Source organism: Anolis sagrei, chromosome X, assembly GCF_037176765.1.
Source record: "Anolis sagrei isolate rAnoSag1 chromosome X, rAnoSag1.mat, whole genome shotgun sequence".
Lineage (NCBI taxonomy): Eukaryota > Metazoa > Chordata > Lepidosauria > Squamata > Dactyloidae > Anolis > Anolis sagrei.
The window spans coordinates 62,468,633-62,485,957 of NC_090034.1; the positions used below are offsets into that span (position 1 = coordinate 62,468,633).

At 42.8% G+C, this 17,325-nt stretch overlaps 1 protein-coding gene across 4 annotated transcripts in view; it reads right to left on the bottom strand.

Moving 5' to 3' along the window:
• The window catches only part of FCHO1 (FCH and mu domain containing endocytic adaptor 1), a 34,259-nt gene extending 16,934 nt beyond the window's left edge, over positions 1 to 17,325 (bottom strand). Inside the window, exons 1-7 of one of the 4 annotated variants that reach the window (XM_067473621.1) lie at positions 17,216 to 17,285; positions 14,060 to 14,103; positions 11,193 to 11,257; positions 1,496 to 1,587; positions 1,298 to 1,372; positions 969 to 1,110; positions 7 to 159 (exon numbers count right to left, since the gene is read on the bottom strand). In XM_067473621.1, coding sequence (XP_067329722.1) covers positions 7 to 159; positions 969 to 1,110; positions 1,298 to 1,372; positions 1,496 to 1,587; positions 11,193 to 11,219 — 489 coding nt within the window. In that variant the 5' untranslated portion in view covers positions 11,220 to 11,257; positions 14,060 to 14,103; positions 17,216 to 17,285. Of the gene's footprint in view, positions 1 to 6; positions 160 to 968; positions 1,111 to 1,297; positions 1,373 to 1,495; positions 1,588 to 11,192; positions 11,258 to 14,059; positions 14,104 to 17,215 lie in introns of all 4 variants that reach the window. The other 3 variants (XM_067473622.1, XM_067473624.1, XM_067473623.1) reach the window with 3 other exon arrangements.

The window sequence follows — 17,325 nt, forward strand, 5'->3', positions numbered from 1 at the left end:
AGGCACCTTCTCAACCTCCTTGGGCCCGGCACCCTCCCTGCGCAGGCGATCCAGCTCCATCCCACGGCTCTGGAAGGCCTCCCTGGCCTTGGGCAGCAGCTGTGTCGCACCCTGCAGTGCCTGCACCGCCTCCAGCGTCCCCGACACCTCTTCCTTCGACTGCAAGTGGGCAAAGACACAAATAAACATAGACCCCCACAGACCTTCTTGTGGGTCCGTAGCTGCTCGTCTTCCTAGCGCCCAAGGTCCTTTCCATCTTTCCTTCCTTCCCTCCCTCTTCCCTTCCCTCTTTTTCATTTGTTCCTTTCTTCATCCCTTTCTTCCATCCTTTCAGCATCCCTCCCTTTCCTCCTTCCTTTTTTCCTCCCTTTCTTTCTTTCCTCCTTCCTTCCTTCTTTTGCATCCTTTGTGTTTCCTTCCTTCCATCCTCCCTCCCTCTCTCTTCTCCTTCCTTCCTGCCCCATAGCCTCCCATAGACCTCCTTCTGCGTCCTCAGCTGCTCCTCTCTTAACCACCTGCCCTCACTTCCTTCCCTTTCCTTTAATCTTTCCTTCCTTCCATCCTTCCTTTCCTCCTTCCCCTTTTTTCCTTCCTCTCTTTCCTTTCCTCCTTCCATCTTTCTTTTCCTCCTTTCTTTCCTCCTCTCTCCTTTGGACAGATCTTGTGTGTCCTGATTTGTTTCCCTCCATAGCACCCCACTTCCTTTCCTCCTTCCTTTCCTTTCTTCTGTCCTTCCTTCCATTCTTCCTTTTCTCCTTCCATCCTTTCCTCCCTCATTGCTTTCCTTTCATGCTTCCTTCCTTCTTTTCCTCATTCCTTTCCTTCTTCCTCTTTTAATTTCCTCTTTCCTTCTCTTTTCTTTCCTTATCCCTCCCTCCCTTCCCTCCTTCCTTCTTTTTCTCCTTCCTTCCTTCCTTCCCTCCCTCTCTTTCCTTCCTTCCCTCGCCCCCTCCCTCCCTCAGAAGAACCTTCTTGTGGGTCCTGCTCTGCTCCTCTGTGTAGCGCCCGACTTCGCGCAGCAGGTCTTGCAGCCTCCGGGCCAACTCCAGGTGGCAGAGCGCCAGTTTATCCGACGAGATGCGGAATACCTCCCACAGCGGGGCGAACGTCCTGCCCGGGAAGACAAGGCAAGGCTAGCCTTAAGGGCACCCAGGTCAGGCCTGCCCAAACTTCGCCCCCCACTCCCTCCAGGTGTGCTGGGCTCCCACAGTCCCCAATAGCTGGTAATAATAATACTATGATAATATCATAAGCAATCCTGCATCTCCCTCCCTCCCTCCCTCTCTCTCTGTCTCACCCCAACTGGGTACTGCTGCCGGCCAGCTTGGACATCTTGGCCATGGACTTGGCATAGGCTTCTTCCACCGCTGCCCTGCAAGGAAGGAAGGAAGGACAGATGCTAGTCTCAAAGGCCCCCAGCAAAGCCCTCCCGACAGAGGGCCAGGCATCCAGGGAGAGAGCGGGGGGAATAGGGACCTCCCATCTACCCACTCACCTCTCCCGGACAAAGTCGGCCAGCTCCTTGGCCGAGACCTGGCCCTGCTTCATGTTCTGGTACAGCACCTCAAAGCCATGGCTCTTCTCCCCCTGCCAATAGCAACAACAACATTATATTTTTTATTATTTATATTATTTTATTCCATTTATTTATATTCTATTATTATTATAGTAATATTATATTATATTATTACTATGTTGTTGTTATATTATATTATTGTTGTATTATATTATTATTTTATTATGTTGCTATTATATATCATATCAATATAGACTAGACTAGACCTATTGAAAGCATAGAACTGGAGAAGCTTAGAGCAGGAACGGGGCCCCTAAAGGCCATCCAAACGTACCCCCTTCTGCCCACGATATATACCCCACACACACATACACATATAAAAAGGTAAAGGTAAAGGTAGTCCCCTGACATTAAGTCCAGTCATGTCTGACTCTGGGGTGTGGTGCTCATCTCCATTTCTAAGCCGAAGAGCCAGCGTTGTCCGTAGACACCTCCAAGGTCATGTGGCCGGCATGACTGCATGGAGCGCCGTTACCTTCCCGCTGGAGCGGTACCTATTGATCTACTCACATTTGCATGTTTTCGAACTGCTAGGTTGGCAGAAGCTAGGGCTGACAGCGGAAGCTCACGTCGCTCCCCGGAATCGAACCTGCGACCTTTCGATCAACAAGCTCAGCAGCTCAGTGCTTTAACCCACTGCACCACCGGGGGCTCTACACACATATACACACATTTATTTATTTATTTTGTTGTGTCAGGAGCGACTTGAGAAACTGCAAGTCGCTTCTGGTGTGAGAGAATTGGCCGTCCGCAAGGACATTGCCCAGGGGACACCCGGATGATTTGATGTTTTTATCATCCTTGTGTTTTTATCATCCATGTCCCCGCATGAGAATCTGGAGTTGATAGAGGGAGCTCATCCGCCTCTCCCCGAATTTGAACCTGCAACCTGTCGGTCTTCAGTCCTGCCGGCACAGGGCTTTAACCCACTACACCACCGGGTGCTTCTATTATTTATTTATTTATAAATTTATAAATAAATAAATGTAAATAAATAATATATTTATGTATTACATTTGTACCCCATCTTTCTCACCCCCAAGGAGGGACTCAGGGTGGCTTCACAACAGGCACTCGTTCAGTGCCATCCACATTCATAAAAATACGTTTAAAACAATTCATTAAAACATTATAGAATCATAGAATCAAAGAGTTGGAAGAGACCTCATGGGCCATCCAGTCCAACCCCCTGCCAAGAAGCAGGAATATTGCATTCAAAACACCCCTGACAAATGACCATCCAGCCTCTGCTTAAAAGCTTCCAAAGAAGGAGCCTCCACCACACTCCGGGGCAGAGAGGTCCACTGCTGAACGGCTCTCACAGACAGGAAGTTCTTCCTAATGTTCAGATGGAATCTCCTCTCTTGTAGTTTGAAGCCATTGTTCCGTGTTCTAGTCTCCAGGGAAGCAGAAAACAAGCTTGCTCCCTCCTCCCTGTGGCTTCCTCTCACATATTTATACATTATTTATTACATTAATAAGGCATTTGTTTAAAATCACGCAGGTTTTAAAATCCAAGTCCGGGTCAGTCCATTGTCATTCATATCACTTGAGTCTTCTTCTGGATTGCTGCCTATATAGTTCAAATGCTTGGCCTCATAACCAGGTTTTGAGTTTCTTTCTGAAGGCCAGAAGGGAGGAGGGCAGTCTGATGTCACTGGGGAGAGAGTTCCACAGGCGAGGAGCCACCACTTGAGAAGGCCCTGTCTCTCGTTCCCACCAGTTGCATTTGCAATGGTGGTGGGCTCAAGAGCAGGGCCTCTCCAGCTGATCTTAAATTTTGTGATGTTCGTAATGGGAGATACGTTCGGACAGGTAATCTGGGCTGGAACCGTTCAGGGATTTACAGGTTAAGACCAGCGCTTTGAATTGTGCTCGGTAGCAGATTGGCAGCCAGGGGAGCTGCCGCAGCAGAAGGGTTGTATGCTCTCTGTATGCTGCAACAGTGAGCAACCTGGCTGACAACAGTTGGACTAGTTGGAGCTTTCAGGCAGTCTTCAAAAGCAACCCCACGTAAAGTGCATTCCAGTAGTCTATTCGGGATGTAACAAGAGTGTGGACCACAGTGTCCAAGTCAGACTTCTCAAGGTATGGACACACAAGTTTTAGTTGTGCAAAAGCTCTCCCAGCCACCGCCAAGACCTGGAGTCCCAGGCTCAGCAATGAGTCCAGGAGAACCCCCAAACTGTGAACCTGTGTCTTCAAGGGGAGTGTGACCCCATCCAGCACAGGCTGTAACTCTATGCCCTGTTTGGTCTTGCAGATGACCAGGAGGACCTCTGTCTTGTCTGGATTCAATTTCAATTTGTTCACCCTCATCCAGATCATCACAGCGGCCAAGCACCAGATCAGGGCCTGAACAGCCTCCTTAGCAGCATAGAATCATAGAATCAAAGAGTTGGAAGAGACCTCATGGGCCATCCAGTCCAACCCCCTGCCAAGAAGCAGGAATATTGCATTCAAATCACCCCTGACAGATGGCCACCCAGCCTCTGTTTAAAAGCTTCCAAAGAAGGAGCCTCCACCACACAGAGAGTTCCACTGCTGAACGGCTCTCACAGTCAGGAAGTTCTTCCTCGTGTTCAGATGGAATCTCCTCTCGTAGTTTGAAGCCATTGTACCGCGTCCTAGTCTCCAAGGAAGCAGAAACAAGCTTGCTCCCTCCTCCCTGTGGCTTCCTCTCACATATTTATACATGGCTATCATATCTCCTCTCAGCTTTCTCTTCTTCAGGCTAAACATGCCCAGCTCCTTAAGCCGCTCCTCATAGGGCTTGTTCTCCAGACCCTTGGTCATTTTAGTCACCTTCCTCTGGACACATTCCAGCTTGTCAATATCTCTCTTGAATTGTGGTGCCCAGAATTGGACACAATATTCCAGGTGTGGTCTAACCAAAGCGGAATAGAGGGGTAGCAGGTGGGAAGAAGTGATAGAGATTAACATCATCTGCGTATAGATGACATCTGACCCCAAAACTCTTGATGATCTCTCCTAGCGACTTCATGTAAAATGTTAAACACTGATCCCTGCGGGACTCCACAAGTCAATGGTTGTGAGGTCGAGCAACACCTTCTGGGAATGACCCTCAAGCAAGGACAAGAGCCACTGCAGAATAGTACCTCCAAGTCTATTGTGATTGTGTTTATTAGAATGTTTATTTTAATTTTTATGTCATTTTGATAATGTTGTTGTATATGCTTTGATTTTATTGCTGTATTATGTTGTCCGGGCTTGGCCGCTCCGAGTCCCCATCGGGGAGATGTAAGCCGCTCCGAGTCCCCATCGGGGAGATGTTGGCGGGGTAGAAATAAAGTTTATTATTATTATTATTATTATTATTATTAAGTCCCATATCAGTGAGGCATCCCAGAAGGATACCATGGTCAACAATATTGAAGGCCGCTGAGAGGTCCAGGAGAACCCACAGGGTCACACTCCCCCTGTCCTGTTCCCTGCATAGATCATCTACTAAGGCAGTGGTTCTCAACCTGGGGTCCCCAGATGTTTTTGGCCTTCAACTCCCAGAAATCCTATCAGCTGCTAAACTGGCTGGGATTTCTGGGATTTGTAGGCCAAAAACATCTGGGGACCCCAGGTTGAGAACCACTGTACTAAGGCGACCAAGGTTGTCTCAGTACCATGTCCCAACCTAAAGCCAGACTGTGCCAGATCTAGATCATCAGTGTCTTCCAAGAACCCCTGGAGCTGTGAGGCAACCACATGTTCTAGGACTTTGCCCAAGAAGGGGAGATTGGAAATTGTCCGAAAGTTGTTCAATTCAGTTCTTGTGGGTTTTTTCGGGCTATATGGCCATGTTCTAGAGGCATTTCTCCTGACGTTTCGCCTGCATCTATGGCAAGCATCCTCTCACTCTGAGGATGCTTGCCACAGATGCAGGTGAAACGTCAGGAGAAATGCCTCTAGAACATGGCTCTATAGCTCGAAAAAACCCACAAGAACTGAGTGATTCCAGCCATGAAAGCCTTCGACAGTTGTTCAATTGTTTTTCTGTATAGTTATAGGTCTATAACTATATATACATACACACACACACACACACATATGTGTGTGTGTGTGTTTATATATGCATATATATACACATACATATATACACATATACATATGTACACACATATGCACATACATACACACATATACATATATGCATATCTATAAATATATATATACACATACACACACACATATATATACATAAACAAACAGATATACATACATACACACATGCTGGATAGATTATAGGATCCTAGAACAGGAAAGGGCCTCCATACACACACGCGCACACATATACATACATACATAAGGTAAAGGTTGTCCCCTGACATTAAGTCCAGTCATGTCTGACTCTGGGGTGTGGTGCTCATCTCCATTTCTAAGCCGAAGAGCCGGCGTTGCCCGTAGACACCTCCAAGGTCATGTGGCCGGCATGACTGCATGGAGCGCCCTTACCTTCCCGTCGGAGCGGTACCTATTGATCTACTCACATTTGCATGTTTTCGAACTGCTAGGTTGGCAGAAGCTGGGGCTGACAGCGGAAGCTCACGCCGCTCCCCGGAATCGAACCTGCAACCTTTCGATCAACAAGCTCAGCAGCTCAGTGCTTTAACACACTGCGCCACCGGGGGCTCCACATACATACATACATATAAACAGGTGTATGTATATATCTAAATATCTCTATATACAGGCCCGTAGCCAGGATTTCGTTTCGGGGGGGGGGGGGGGGCTGAATTTTTTTCAGGGGGGTTTGGGGGGGGGCTGAGTTTCGGGGGGGCTGAGTCTGAGTGAAAGAGGGTCTAGCCTAGCAAATCTTTTGTATCATTACCCCACTACCACCATGCATATGGGATATATTGAGTATGGTGATCAGATCATGATATGAATAAACATAACAGTTTAAATAATGCACCAGTAAGGCCTTCTCGTGGACCACCATGAGAATTTCGGGGGGGGGGGGCTGAAGCCCCTCAAGCCCCCCCCCCCCCCGGCTACATGCCTGTCTATATATAGAATCATAGAATCATAGAATCAAAGAGTTGGAAGAGACCTCATGGGCCATCCAGTCCAAACCCCTGCCAAGAAGCAGGAATATTGCACTCAAATCACCCCTGACAAATGGCCATCCAGCCTCTGTTTAAAAGCTTCCAAAGAAGGAGCCTCCACCACACTCCGGGGCAGAGAGTTCCACTGCTGAACGGCTCTCACAGTCAGGAAGTTCTGCCTCATGTTAGAGCCGTTCAGCAGTGGAACTCTCTGCCCCGGAGTGTGGTGGAGGCTCCTTCTTTGGAAGCTTTTAAGCAGAGGCTGGATGGCCATTTGTCAGGGGTGATTTGAGTGCAATATTCCTGTGTATATATGTATGTGTGTATGTATATATACACACATATACATACACACATACATATATACACACATACATACACATATACATGATGGATATATCCTAGGATCCTAGAAGAGGAAAGCGGCCTCTAAAAGCCATCCTGCTTTTTGCACACCATCAAAGCATTCCCAAAAGATGGCCATCCAGGCATAAACAAGACAGATATATAGGAGGCCATACACACACACACCTAATGGATATATAATAGAGTTGGAAGGGACCCCTACAGGTCATCCACAGACCCCTTTTCTGCCTACAATCGAAGAACTCCCAACAGATGGCCATCCAGCCATAGATACGTAGATATGAGGTGTGTGTGTGTGTGTGTGTATGGACTCCTCCTCCCAGTGTCCTCCCTTCGGTGCCAGAAGGAGCTAAGCACAGAGTCAACAGAAGGAAAGAGAGAGAGAGCGAAACAATGAAAGAGAGAGAGATGGGAGAGAGAGAGAGAGAATAAAAGAAACCGAGATAAAGATAAATAAAATAGATTAAAAATCAATTATAACACTGATTTACACAATACATATAATATGTACAATAAGATTATAATTAGTATCAATACCATAGGCAAAATACATGTAAACATCAATTCATCATTCAAGAAAAATATCCATAGTAAACATTAAACAATAAGTTCTTATCCAATAGAACTAAAACCAGACACCAACCGCACCATTTTCAAATAACCAACACACACACTTCCCAACCTAGTAGTCAATTTATCCAACTTAGTAGTCAATTTATCCAACTACCCCCATCTCCAAAAGAAGCTAATATAGTCAGTAAAGCGTTAAGCATTATATCCACACCTAAATTCAATTTATTCCAGACAAGAATAGAACTGTTTAAACTTTTTAGAACCATTTGATTGAGAGAGCCTTCTCGATTGTGGCCCCTTATTTATGGAAGGCCTTGCCAGTTGAAACCCGAACTATCCGAGACCTACTTGCTTTTCGGAAAGCCTGTAAGATCTTTCTCTTCCGACAAGCTTTCGATGGGTGAATAACTTGGGACTATGTCTGTTCTTGTTTTTATTGTATTTTAAAGTTAATTGTATTGTTTTAATCTACTGCTGTAAACCACTCCGAGCCAAATCGGGAGTAGCGGTATACAAGTCAAATCTATATAAATAAAAATGTAATGTTAGTTCGTGCTACCATCAGAACTCAAAAACCACTGGGGGAATTGACACCAAATTTGGACACAAGACACCTAACAGTCCAATATATGTCCTCCACTCAAAAAAATTGTCATTTGGGAAATGTCGTTGCTGGGATTTATAGTTTACCTACAATCAAAGAGCGTTCTGAACTCCACCAATGATGGAATTGGGCCAAACTTAACACACAGGGCTCCCATGACCAACAGAAAAAACTGGAAGGGTTTGGTGGGCATTGACCTTGAGTTTGGGAGTTGTAGTTCACTTACATCCAGAGAGCACTGTGGACTCAAACAATGATGGATCTGGACCAAACTTGGCACGAATATTCCATATGCCCAAATATGAACACAGATGGAGTTTAAGGGAAATAGACCTTGACATTTGGGAGTTGTAGGTGCTGGGATTTATAGTTCACCTACAATCAAAGAGCATTCTGAACTCCACCAATGATGGAATTGAACCAAACATGGCATACAGGACTTCCATGACCAACAGAACACACTGGAAGGGTTTGGTGGACATTGACCTTGAGTTTGGGAATTATAGTTCACCCATATCCAGAGAGCACAGTGGACTCAAACAATGATGGATCTGGACCAAACTTGGCACGGATATTCCATATGCCTAAATATGAACACAGATGGAGTTTGGAGGAAATAGACTTTGACATTTGGGATTTGTACATACTGGGATTTATAGTTCACTACAATTAAAGAGCATTCTGAAACCCACAAATGACAGAAATGGGGCAAACTTCCCACACAGAACCCCCATGACCAACAGAAAATACTTAAGGCCATCCAGTCTAACTCTCTTCACCAGAGCAAGAAAATGTAATCAGAGCCCTCCTGACAAAGAGCCATCCAGTCATAAATATAGATAGATATGATTCTCTCTCACACACACAGATATAGTATCATAGATTTGAAAGAGACCCTTAAATAAAGAAGGACTATGATATGTTGCATATTCCAGAGTAGGCAAACCAGACACTCTCCACATCAACACTGACAAAGAAACAACAAGAAATACTGTTTACTCACAAGCATAAAGAAATTACATATATTAGAAACCAACACTTTCTCATTACTTTATTTTCCAGATCACAAGACTGGGCCACAGCAACACGTGGCAGGGGATAGCTAGTAATTACTATAAAAAGACTACCGTATTTTCCGGTGTATTAGACGACTTTTTAACCCTGGAAAATCTTATGAAAAATCCAACTCCCTTAGCAGCGCAGCCTGAGAAGGGGAGGAGGAGGAGGGGGAGGGCAGAGGGAAAAAGGGTGTGGGAAAGAGGAGTGACAGGCCACATTGCCACAGAGAGTGTCCAGGGGTGATGGCCCGCTGGGCTGTCCCCTCTGCCCCCGTCGCTCTCACCGCTCTACTTTCAAGACCCTTCTCCACTGCCGCCACTCTCCTCTGAAGGGCACTGGGCTCGCCTAGGGCGAAGGAAGCGCCTCTTGACTTTGACTCTCAGCAGCCCCAGGCGACGGCATACCTTGATGTGCCTGCTAAGGCATTCTGGGAGTTCGGGAACTACGACTCTTACCACCACCACAGTACCACCACCACAGTTTAAAATCCAACTTACCCTACGCCACACTTAGGAGATTAAAACGAAACACCACTTCCCCCGAGGAAGTCATACCAGAGGTAAATGCTAAGGGAGTTGGATTTTTCATAAGATTTTCCAGGGTTAAAAAGTCATCTAATGCACTGGAAAATATGGTAGTCTTTTTTTGAGAAAAAATTCAAAGAAAGAGGGTACCCTACAAGAGTCATCAATACTGCCATTAGAAAAGTTAAGTCCACAGATAGAAATTATTTATTATTATTATTATTATTATTATTATTATTAAACTTTATTTGTACCCCGCTAGCATCTCCCGAAGGACTCGATGTTCCAGGCTCAGCGATGAGTCCAGGATCACACCCAAGCTGCGAACCTGCGTCTTCAGGGGGAGTGCGACCCCATCCAACACAGGCTGTAACCCTATGCCCTGTTCGGCCTTACGACTGACCAGGAGTACCTCTGTCTTGTCTGGATTCAATTTCAATTTGTTCGCCCTCATCCAGACCGTCACAGCGACCAAGCACCGGTTCAGGACCTGGACAGCCTCCTTAGTAGCAGGTGGAAAGGGGTGACAGAGTTGGACATCATCCGCGTACAGATGACACCATACCCCGAAACTCCGGATGATCCCCCCCAGCGGCTTCATGTAGATGTTGAACAACATGGGAGACAATATTGAGCCCTGAGGAACCCCACAAGACAATGGTTGTGGGGTTGAACAGGTGTCCCCCAACAACACCTTCTGAGATCGACCCTCTAGGAAGGACCGGAGCCACTGTAATACAGTACCTCCAAGACCCATTCCCGTGAGGCGCCCCAGAAGGATACCGTGGTCGACGGTATCGAAGGCCGCTGAGAGGTCCAGCAGAACCAACAGGGACACACTCCCCCTGTCGAGCTCCCAGTGAAGATCATCCACTAAGGCGACCGAGGCTGTCTCGGTACCATGTCCCGGCCTAAAGCCAGACTGTGCCGGGTCTAAACTTACTGTACATATTATATGCATTGCGTAAATCAGTGTTATAATTGATTAAGTTACAGAACAACTTAATACTTACACAGAGATATATAGATATCTGTTTAAATATAGATTAAAAATGAGGCAGGATATGTAATATTAGATAGATAGATAGATAGATAGATAGATAGATAGATAGACAGACAGCTAGATAGACAGAGATAGGGATAAATAAGATAGATAAGAGAGAGATAAAATATAGATTTAAAACATCAGGATATGTAATAGATCAAAAGAGATACATAGATATATTAAAAATCAGGAAGGGTATGTAATATTAGAGGGGAGGAAATATGGCACGTTTATTCTGCAAATAATGACATGAAGTCACTCCACGCTAAAAACACGCGTGTTGTGTGCCATCCCCTCCCCTGTAAATATTAACACAGAAGCCAGGAAATAATCTCAGAAATAATGACATGCGTAAAAACACAAAACAAAACCAAACAACTCCTACCCAGAAATGGCTGGTGAAATAGGACATCTTGGCGGGTTCAAGGCCTGGCTTCGGTGCTAGGGCATCTAAAGTGGGGGGGGGGGGACACAACAACAACAACATGTAAACAACAACACACAACAGCCCTCTCCTCCTTCCCTGCTGACAAAAGGAGGAAGCCAAAGGAAAATGTGATTTTCCCACAAGGCATTGCACAGTTAATACATACATATATTTCTATGCATCATATATATATATATAATTTCTTAGTGTGTGTGTGTGTATATATATATATGTATATATATATATATATATAATTCTATGCACTATTATATACCTATTATTATATATTTCATTGTTTATATACATTTATTTTTCTATGCACATACCTATTATTACATTATAAGCTATCTACTACTATATAACTCTTATTACTATTGTATTGTTTTATATATATATATATATATATATATATACACATAATTATACCACTACTGTTAATAACAAATAGAATAACAATAAAAATATAATAATTATAGTATTACTATTACTAAGTAATATAATAATAATACAATTGTCATACTAATAATAATAGTACTACTAGTACTATTAATAATAAACATAATAATGACAATAAATATAATATAATATATAATAGATATATAATTTCGTTGTGTGTGTGTGTATATATATATATATAATTCTATGCACTATTATATATCTATTATTATTATATATTTCATTGTTTATATACATTTATTTTTCTCTGCACATACCTATTATTACATTATAAGCTATCTACTACTATATATCTCTTATTACTATTGTATTGTTATATATATTTATATATATTATATTATATACATAATTATACCACTACTGTTAATAACAACAAATATAATAACAATAAAAATATAATAATTATAGCATTACTATTACTAAGTAATATAATAATAATACAATTGTCATACTAACTAGCCATCCCCTGCCACGCGTTGCTGTGGCCCAGTCTGTGTATATGTGTTTTGTGTGTATATATATATATATATGTATGTGTGTGTATATATGTATGTTTGTATGTATATATATATACATATACATATACATACATATATATATATATATATATATATACACACGTGGGTGTATATATGTGTGTATATATTTGTGTATTTGTGTGTTTATATGTGTATTTGCATATTGTGTATATGTGAGTGCATGTATATATGTACATATGTATGTGTGCATGTATATGTGCATGTTTATATGTATATATGTGTATACGTATATGTATGTGTGTGTGTGTTTGTGCATATGTGTGTGTGTATGAATGTGTGCATGTGCATATGAATATGAGTGTATGTATATATATGGTGTATTTGGGGGGTTTTAAGTCTGCTCCGCTGGGGTTTTGTGTGTGTGCATGTGCGCACGTGTGTATTTATGGGTGATGGACACTCGTTGGACTGTTAGGTGTATTGTGTCCAAATTTGGTGTCAATTCGTTCAGTGGTTTTTGAGTTATGTTAATCCCACAAACGAACATAACATTTTTATTTATATAGATAATAATAGTACTACTAGTACTATTAATAATAAACATAATAATGACAATAAATATAATAATTATACTACTAATAGTAGTAACACTACTACTAATAAATATAATAAAATAAATATAATAATAAATAAACATAACAATAAATAGGTTCTTGTGGGTTTTTTCGGGCTATAGAGCCATGTTCTAGAGGCATTTCTCCTGACGTTTCGCCTGCATCTATGGCAAGCATCCTCTCACTCTGAGGATGCTTGCCATAGATGCAGGCGAAACGTCAGGAGAAATGCCTCTAGAACAGTGGTTCTCAACCTTCCTAATGCCGTGACCCCTTAGTACAGGTCCTCGTGTTGTGGTGACCCCCAACCATAATATTGTTTTGTTGCTACTTTATAACAGTCATTTTACTACTGTTATAAATCATAATGTAAATATCTGACATGCAGGATGCATTTTCATTCACTGGACCAAACTGGGCACAAACACCCAATATGCCCAAATGTGAATGCTAGTGGGGTTGGGGGAGGATTGATTTTGTAATTTGGGAGCTGTAGTTGCTGGGATTTATAGTTCACTTATAATCAAAGAGCATTCTGAACTCCACCAGCGATGGATTTGAACCAAACTTGGCTCCCATGACCAATGGAAAACACTGGAAGGGTTTGATGGGCATTGACCTTGACTTTGGGAGTTGTAGTTTACCTATATCCAGAGATCACTGTGGTCTCATGCAGTGGTTGATCTGGACCAAACTTGGCACAAATACTCAATATGCCCAAATGTGAACACTGGTGGATTCTGGGGAAAATAGATCTTGACATTTGGGAGTTGTAGTTGCTGGGATTTGTAGTTCATTGCAATCAAAGAACATTCTGAACTCCACCAACAATAGAATTGGCTCAAACCTCCCACATGGAATCCCCATAACCATCAGAAAATACTGTGTTTTCTTATGGTCTTTGGCGACCCCTCTGACACCCCCTCGCGACCCCCTCAGGGGTCCCGACCCCCTGGTTAAGAAACACTGCTCTAGAACATGGCTCTATAGCCCGAAAAAACGCACAAGAACCTAGTGATTCCACCCATGAAAGCCTTCGACAATAACAATAAATAAATAATATGATTATATTACTAATAATAAATATAATAATTATACTACTACTAATAATAATAAATGATAAAAATGTTATAACAATAAACACAGTAAGTATAATAATAATAGTAATAATAATTATACTTATTACTTAATAGTAATAATAATTATACTTATTATAATAAGTTTAATAATAATTAAACTACTACTACTACTACTAATAATAATAATAATAATATACCGAAAGGCGTTGAAAGGTCATCCTCTTTGGTGCAGACGATGATCCTAAAGAAGAAGGAAACAAGGGATTTATACCCAGTCCTTGAAACAAACAAACAAACAAGAAAACGGGCCCTTTCAAAAGCTGCCTCTGCAAAAAGCAGCAGAAGAGGAAGAGGAAACCACAACCTTTCGGCTTTGAAAACATCCAAAATCAAGTAAGAGCCAAGGGCAAGAATAACATGTAATAATAATAATAATAATAATAATAATAATAATAATAATACACTTGGGAAGTGTCGTGTGATCCAATACAACCGCCAACATAGTGATCTTGTTTGCTGTGTACTAATCTTGTTGTGTTTCAAATAATAATAATAATAATAATAATAATAATAATAATATTAAAAAAAACAGTCAAGGTGGTCCCAGCGGTGATCGGAACACTGGGTGCAGTGCCTAAAGACCTTGGTCAGCACTTGAAAACAATCGGTGCTGACAAAATTACCATCTGCCAGCTGCAAAAGGCCATCTTACTTGGATCTGCACGCATTATTCGCCGATACATCACACAGTCCCACACACTTGGGAAGTGTCTGACGTGTGATCCAATACAACAGCCAGCAGAGTGATCTTGTTTGCTGTGTCCTAATCTGGTTGTGTATCTAATAATAATAATCGTTCCCAAGACTTCACATGGCCACAATGTATATATACATACACACAAACACATAAATGCACACACACACACACACACACACACACACACACACACACTGTATAATAGTAATATACATAATAAATAATAACACTACTATATAATATAATAACGGCAATAATTATCATTATATTGCTACTAATAATAAATATAATAGTAATAATAGTGTTCCCAAAAATTCACATGGCCATAATTACACACTCACACACACACACACATCTATCTGTATCTAACTAAATAATAAAGTCAGTGTTCCTATGTATGCGGCGGTGCGGGTATGTGGCAGCTTTGTGATTGGCTGCCATTTCCATAGGCTACTGCGACCCCCCACGATTGACGGACCTGGACCAAACTTGGCACATGGTTTAGGGGAAGACAGACCATGGATGATGGGATCTGCAGTACTTCCAAAAACGTAAGCTTTCAAAGACCACTGCGACCCCCACCAATGACAGATCAAGACCAAAGTTGGCCCACTTTACAACCTGGTGTAGTTAGAGGGAGGATGGACCATGGATAATGGGATTTACAGTCTCTTCACCCAATTCACTTCCCACAGAACACTGTGGTCCCCAAAAATCAGAGACCTGGACTAAACTTGCCACTCAGACCCACCATGACCCACTTTAAATCCTGGTGAGGTTTGGGGGACATAGGTCAATGGATGATAGGAGATGCAGTACCTTCACTCACTTCCTGAAACCACTACAAGTCCCAATAATGATGAATCAGGGCTAAACTTGGAACACAGAGCCCCCGTGACCCACTCTACATCATGGTGCAGTTTGGAGGAGGATGGACTATGGATGATGGAACTTGCAGTAACTTCACTCACTTCCTGAGACCACTGCAACCTTCACCAATGCCTGATCAAGATGAAGCCTCGCACACTGAGCCCTCATGACTCACTCTACATCCTGGTGCTATCGGGAGGAGGATAGACCATGGACAATGGGACATGAAGTACCTTCACTCATTCCTGAGAGCACTTTGACCCAAACCAATGACTGACTCAGACCAAACTTGGCACAGAGAATCCCCATGATCCACTCAATATCCTGGTGTGGTTTGGAAGAGTTTGGACCATGGATGATGGGACTTGCAGTATCTTCACTCACTTCTTGAGATGACTGCGACCCACACCAATGACTGATCAAGCTCAAACTTGACATACAGAGCCCCCATAACCCACTCTACATCCTGGTGTGGTCTGTGGGATGACGGACCATGGATGATGGGACTTGCAGTACCTTGACACACTTCCTGAGACTACTGTGATCCACACCAATGACTGATCAAGACCAAACTTGACATACAGAGCCCCCATAACCCACTCTACATCCTGGTGTGGTCTGTGGGATGATGGACCATGGATGATGGGACTTGCAGTACCTTGACACACTTCCTGCGACCACTGTGATCCACACCAATGACTGATCAAGCTCAAACTTGGCATACAGAGCCCCCATAACCCACTCTACATCCTGGTGTGGTCTGTGGGATGACGGCCCATGGATGATGGGACTTGCAGTACCTTGACACACTTCCTGAGACAACTGTGATCCACACCAATGACCGATCAAGACCAAACTTGACATACAGAGCCCCCATGACCAACTCAACATCTTGGTGTGGTTTGGACAATGGGACTTGCAGTACCTCGACACACTTCCTGATACTAATAAATAATATAATCAATAAAATAACAATAGTATCATAAAAATAATAATAACAATAAAAAGAATAATAAAGATAATATGAAATGGGACTGTTGTGTATTAATGCTCCCTCCCCACTAGACCATATAAGCTATTTGTATACTAATAAATAATAAACAGAATGTTGTTTTGACGATAGATAGACGATAGACAATGCAGGGAGCGTATGAGTATGCAAAAAAACGTGCACGCCACAATTGTTATGCAAATATATGCAAATAAGGTGCACACTTCCTGTCCTTACTATATATATATATATACACACATGCAAAAAAGGTACAATTAGACCAATCTATGTAACTAAGATGCACACTTCATGCCATTGCAATACACACACACATATATTAGCATGCAAAAAAAAATTGACAACCACCATATCAGATGCACACTTCATGTCATTACAATATATATATATATATATTGTAATGACATGAAGTGTGCATCTGTTATGGTGGTTGTCAACACACACACACACACACACACCAAAAATGTACAATTAGACAAATCTATGCAAATAAGATGGACATTTCATGCCCTTGCAACACACACACACATATGGATGCATAAAATATTGCAAAACACTATGATAATGTACATCTATGCAAATTAGATGCACATACTATTATATATATGTGTGTGTGTGTGTGCATGCACCTTGGCAAACCCCCTCCCTTTCAAGGCTAATGAAGCCCCCTCCCTCTCTCCCTCCCCGCAGTGGTGGGGGTGTGTCCCGGCCCCCGACCTGTCGCGCGCCGATCCCGCACCTGCGCCGCGTCCTCTGCACACAAAACCAGGCGGGGAGCGGGCACAGCCAGCCCCCCCCACCCCTGCGGAGCACAAGCGCTCCTGATT